Source organism: Panicum virgatum, chromosome 5K (assembly GCF_016808335.1).
Source record: "Panicum virgatum strain AP13 chromosome 5K, P.virgatum_v5, whole genome shotgun sequence".
NCBI classification, from domain to species: domain Eukaryota; kingdom Viridiplantae; phylum Streptophyta; class Magnoliopsida; order Poales; family Poaceae; genus Panicum; species Panicum virgatum.
The window spans coordinates 54,869,851-54,875,850 of NC_053140.1; the positions used below are offsets into that span (position 1 = coordinate 54,869,851).

General features: G+C 45.5%; 1 protein-coding gene across 1 annotated transcript; it reads left to right on the forward strand.

Annotated features, from left to right (window-relative positions):
• The first annotated feature begins 2,721 nt into the window (after positions 1–2,721).
• Positions 2,722–5,739, forward strand: LOC120708686 (sedoheptulose-1,7-bisphosphatase, chloroplastic-like). The gene is made up of 8 exons (XM_039994064.1): positions 2,722–3,001; positions 3,124–3,255; positions 3,369–3,554; positions 3,649–3,730; positions 4,133–4,354; positions 4,441–4,541; positions 4,661–4,732; positions 5,306–5,739. The coding sequence occupies exons 1-8, from the start codon at positions 2,897–2,899 to the stop codon at positions 5,585–5,587; spliced, it is 1,182 nt and encodes a 393-aa protein (XP_039849998.1). The 5' UTR covers positions 2,722–2,896; the 3' UTR covers positions 5,588–5,739.
• The last annotated feature ends 261 nt before the right edge of the window (positions 5,740–6,000 follow it).

Here is a 6,000-nt window from a genome sequence, read left to right on the forward strand (position 1 = left end):
TGTTCTTTTTTAGCAACTTATGTGTATATCGGCTTACTGTAGTAACAACTTTTGTTTTGTGTCAACTTATATGGATGAATGTATATAGATTTTGTTTGTAGTAACTTATATCTTATATGCGTGTGAACTCATGTGTATAATAGATTCTATTTCTTTTTGCAACTTTTGTTAAATATGTGGTAACTTTTATTTTTATGATAATTTGTATATAAACTTATGGGTGCGACAGCTTACTGTTTTTTTACTACTTATGCGTATGACCTCTTGTGTTTGTGACAACTTATATATATGATAGATTTTATTTTGTGACAACTTATATTTATAATAGATTATGCCTTTGTGACAACTTTGTTTTTTATGACAATTATAAATATTTTTTGTGGCAACTTTTATGTAAGTTATAGACAGATAGTGACATCTTATATTATATGACTTTTATCTATTATAGTAGTTTTTTAGAAAGTATTATAGCAACTGATATAAATACAATAGCAACTTATAAGGCCTCGATAATGGCACGTATTTAATTTTTTTCATCAATCAATATGTTATTTATTTTTCTTCCAAAAATAATACACGTCTTTTTTCCTTCCAAAAACAATAATGTCAATTATTATTCTTTCAAAATAAATAATGACATGAATTATAGGTGAATGCATGTGGAAAGAAAAGTAAAAGTATGTGCTAAAGAAAAATAATGCGCGGATATAAGAGGTGGATATAGGAAATTACTGGTGTAAAAAGTATTAAGATTTTGGTGGGAAACATTGATGAAACCAATCCCCCCTTCTCTTTCATCAAATCTTTTGGACTGACAAATGAGGCCTCCGTGAGAGGTACAACGGGCTCAATTTTGATGAGAAAGAGTTTCAATTATTTTAACTTTTTATTTTAAAGGTATATACCACCTGTAGTCAAAACCATTGAAGGGGCTTTTGGGCTTGAGAGTGCTTAGTTCGATTGGGCCGTAGCCAAGGCTCGATTTAGGCCTTGTTGACAACCATCTAGAGAGTTTTCTCCATAATAAATGCGTGAGCGGAGACGTCGGACATGGCCATACTCAATTCAATGCCAGTATTTTGGTCGATCAATTTTGTTATTGTTTCACATTCCATACCTATATTTTATTCTTTTATCTCGCAAATTTTAAATCCTGTATGGATCTCGAAATGGAAGTTATTCAATACTGAAGCATGCGCGGAATGCTATGGCCTTGTTTGGTTTTTTTCACGCTAGTTCCTAGCACGGATTTCTTTTGCACATATGGATTACTAAATAAATTTTATTTGCAAAATTTTTTTAGAGATGAGTGTAACTTTTCGCGATGAATCTAATGACCATCATTAATCCATTATTGGCTACAGTGATGCTACAGTAATCATGCTCTGATCATGAGGTCAAAGGCCTCATTAGATTCTTCAGGGTTTCTGGAGTTGGTTTTGTAAATTGCCTTCATTTAATATTCTTAATTAGCGGTCAAAGTTGTTATAGTTCCTAGCGTAGCACAAACCAAACATGACTTAAACTATCACAATGGCAAAATATTTTTTGAAAAAAGAACAACATATGAAACAATGCGATAAATTGTAATATCTATCTCTACTTTTTTACTACTAAAGCAAGCAATAATTCTTTGTTCCATCAATCGGAGTTCTAATTGAAATCCGGGTCACCGTAAGTTGAGTCAAGGGTCCAAAACAGTTTAGAAATAGCATTTGGCAAGTAAAATGGAAAAGACTGAAGTCCTCAACTGACACGTCTTATATTATTACAAAATACATATGGTGTATAATATATATGCATTTATATACTAATTAACATATTTATATGGCTTTCTGTAGCAACACACTGGCATATTTGCTAATTTGATAAATTCTATTTAGTCTTAAAAGGAGAAGCCGCTTTATTAAAATGTAAAGTCTAATTCCATCGGTTTTCTAAAAGAGGAAAGTTGTGATATTTACCTTAAGAATACTTTAAGGGATCTAATGATGAGAAAGTAACGTTATACTCCCTGAAAATTATGAAAAAATAAATTCATAGTATATTAATGTTAGAAAATGTAACTTTTTCTAATATGTATTTTTATTAAGAAAGTAACTTATACAATCTGTAAAATATAAAAAAGTAACATGTAGCATGTGAATTTTAGAAAATATAATTTTTTATTTAATTTTTAAAAAGTAACTCAACGTAACGTTATCACTTTGAGTAAAACATACACAAGTGTGATTTTTTTATGCTTTGATAAAATGAATATAATGGTATACTCGAATTTTGATTTGGATGTATGCTTGTAGAATTACTATAATTTAAAAATCTGAATTTATGTGCATATGGCCATATGCTCATCATAGCTCATATACAACGGACTCATGAGATGGTGACTTCACCAATCGTTATCGGGGAAAGCTCTCTCCTCGTAGCCAGGTCCTTGTAATTAAACGTCGGAATCGAATATGGCCAGTCCCAACAGGAAACAAACGGAGGCGGAGCCAGTTTCCGGTTGGCGTCACGCCTCGACCGAACCAACCTAAACGGCAAACTACGGCGACGGGGCCGAGCCGATCCGCCGCTCGCCCCGGCGTGGCCACACAACCCACGAACGGTCCGCCGTGCACCGCAGCCGCGGCGGCGGCCCCGCGCTCTATCTTCTCCGGCGCCACGTGGCGCCGCGCCGGCGGCCGGTTTATCTGGTCCAGACGTGCATCCCCCGTGTGATCCATTCCCTCCCCGCGGCCGTGCTAGCTAGGCGCTCGCTACCTACCTGAAAGCACGCACCAGCTGAACTGCGAAACCTTGGCGCACGCGGACAGTCTAACACCTTCAGTCAGAGCCCCCCAGACCCCCCCTGCTCGCGAGCGTCCGGGCCGCCACCACCACACCGGCGAGAGCAATGGAGACCGTCGCGGCGGCGAGCTACGCCGGCACGGCCGCCGGCGCCACGCGCTCCCCGGCGTGCTGCGCCGCCATGTCCTTCTCGCAGTCGTCCAGGCCCAAGGTACGTCGCTCCTTTTTCTCGCTCCACTGGGAGGAGTAGCACGTGCGGAATGAAAGCTTTTTTAGAACCAAAGAATGAGAGCTTTTGCTGATGGCTACTGTTGTCGCGTGCGCGCTCGGCAGGCGTCCAGGCCGCCGACGGCGTTCTACGGCGAGTCGGTGCGGGTGAGCACGGCGCGGCCGCTCGCGGCGAGGCAGACCAAGGCGGCGAGCCGGGCGGCGCTCAGCGCACGGTGCGAGATCGGCGACAGCCTGGTGCGTGTGGATCGGTCGTTGTCAGGACAAGCTGTGTGCGTGCGTGTCGTGCCATGCGGCGACGAACGAGGCTGACGCTGCTGCTGGGGTTTGTGCTGTGGTGTGTGTGGCAGGAGGAGTTCCTGACCAAGGCGACGCCGGACAAGAACCTCATCAGGCTGCTCACCTGCATGGGGGAGGCCATGAGGACGATCGCGTTCAAGGTCCGGACGGCGTCCTGCGGCGGCACGGCCTGCGTCAACTCCTTCGGCGACGAGCAGCTCGCCGTCGACATGCTCGCCAACAAGCTCCTCTTCGATGTGCGAAACGATTGATCCCGCACTGTGTATGTGTCTGCCTCGCACCGAACGGTTCTTTTCACTTCGCTCATGCCTGCTCTCGCTCTGCCCGCAGGCTCTGGAGTACTCCCATGTGTGCAAGTACGCGTGCTCCGAGGAAGTCCCCGAGCTGCAAGACATGGGTGGCCCAGTTGCCGGTACCGCCATTTCTTCCCCTCACTGTGCATGACCAGACCAAAGCTTCCAGCATTTGTAACCTGACAAAACTGGATATGTTTTTGCCTCAATTAGAGAGTTGCAGACGTGCAGTGCAGTGCCCAGCACTGCTATTACTCAGCAAATGCAACTGCAAATCAAATCAGCAGCATTACGCCTTACCAAAGTAGCATTCTGTCTAAGTCAAAAACAAAACAAAAAAGTAGCATTCTGTCTTCTTGGATTCTAGTTCTAGATGCTTCTAGATTGTAATCACCAAACTCTAATACGCTCTGATCTCTCTAAACTTTTCACCTTGTTGTACTAGACATGCTGAACAGTAAGCAACCGAGCAATTAAGGGTTGTGATTCAGACCGGCATAATTTTTCATCCAATCCCGCAGGTGGTTTCAGCGTTGCGTTCGATCCCCTTGACGGTTCCAGCATTGTCGACACCAACTTCACCGTCGGAACCATCTTCGGTGTCTGGCCCGGCGACAAGCTGACGGGAGTCACCGGCGGCGACCAGGTCGCCGCTGCGATGGGCATCTACGGCCCCCGCACGACCTACGTCATCGCCCTCAAGGACTGCCCTGGGACACACGAGTTCCTCCTCCTCGACGAAGGTGACCCTGAATTTGCAATCACTGGGGACTTTCAGAGTTGCAGTGTGTGACGCAAGTGTAACCTAGGTGTTCACGAAATGTTGCAGGCAAATGGCAGCATGTCAAGGACACCACCTCCATTGGGGAGGGGAAGATGTTCTCTCCTGGTAATTTGAGGGCAACATTTGACAACCCTGACTACAGCAAGGTGTGCTCTCCGAGCAGTCATTACTGTTTTCATTTTCTTCTGATAGATCTCTTGATTACCTGTCTATCAATAAGAACAGCCTTTCGTCAGTCTGACATGTGCAAAATGTGTCTTTGCAGCTCATCGACTACTACGTCAAGGAGAAGTACACATTGCGTTACACTGGGGGAATGGTACCAGATGTCAACCAGGTATGTATATGTCAGAAAATCTTTAGCTTCAGCAATTATGGTTCGCATCTTACAATGCACAAACATATTTCTTCCCGAAACCGAGCAAACATCAATAATACATCATCAGACTCGCTTGCTTCGCTTGCATGGTACTCCTCAAATGCCGTGGCAGTAGTAGTTCATCGTACTCATTATTCAGTACTAGAAGTTCCAACAATAAACAGTGACATGATGATCAAACTGTCAATCAATTCTACAATTTCACACCAAAGAGTCCATTTCTCTGACAAGGCAAAGCAAACTTTCGAGAACAAGAATTTTGTTTGGCGCGTGCCAGTAAATGTCTGGAAGACTGGAACTGTAGTGCTACTGCAAACCCATACTGGAACAGTACCGGCGTCTTTTTTCTTTTCTTTTTTTGGGGAGAACATACCGGCGTCTGCTTTAAGCAAGGCCACGCCAACACAGGCACACAGCAATTCCCTACAGTGCACCGAGTCCACTTTAGGTCCACTCCAACACTGCCTTTAGCGTACAGAACTACCGTGACCACGGACGCATGCATGATGCCTGTGATCGATGATGACGCAGATCATAGTGAAGGAGAAGGGCATCTTCACCAACGTGACGTCCCCGTCCGCCAAGGCCAAGCTGCGGCTCCTCTTCGAGGTGGCGCCGCTGGGGCTCCTGGTCGAGAAGGCCGGCGGGCACAGCAGCGACGGCAAGCAGTCGGTGCTGGACAAGGTGATCAACGAGCTCGACGAGCGCACCCAGGTGGCCTACGGCTCCAAGAACGAGATCATCCGGTTCGAGGAGACCCTCTACGGCTCGTCCAGGCTCGCCGCCGGCGCCACCGTCGGCGCGGCCGCCTGAGTTTTTGCTGCGATGTGTGCAACACCGTGTCGCCATTTTGAATCCATCTGGTGATGCCTATACAGATGAGCTTGTAGAACTCTCCTGCAAAGTAATTTTTGCATACAGTTTATGTGCATGCATTCATGCATGGCAACCAGCACTAGTGTCAACAGATGTGTCTGCATGTCTCAGCTCTCGCCGGGCAATCCGCGTCCCTGCACGCAGCCTTATTTCCTTTCGATGCTGCCGTGCATGGTAGGTCTGCAACAGAGTCCATGCCCCAATGTTTCTTCTGCTGCCATACTGGAACTGTGATCCGTGGAGTGGACTGTCGAAGAGAAACAGTACTACTAGCTCCGTTGAGTACGTCGGTCGATCGAGCAGGCACTTGGCTTGGGGCCACGGCCCTTGAGAGACATGCTAGACCAACA

Excerpts from the sequence above, each read along its gene's own strand:
- LOC120708686 (XM_039994064.1), top strand. The coding sequence starts at position 2,897 with ATGGAGACCGTCGCGGCGGCGAGCTACGCCGGCACGGCCGCCGGCGCC. Across the intron at positions 3,555-3,648 it reads CCAACAAGCTCCTCTTCGAT|GCTCTGGAGTACTCCCATGT; the intron begins GTGCGAAACGAT and ends CTCTGCCCGCAG. Across the intron at positions 4,355-4,440 it reads GTTCCTCCTCCTCGACGAAG|GCAAATGGCAGCATGTCAAG; the intron begins GTGACCCTGAAT and ends GAAATGTTGCAG.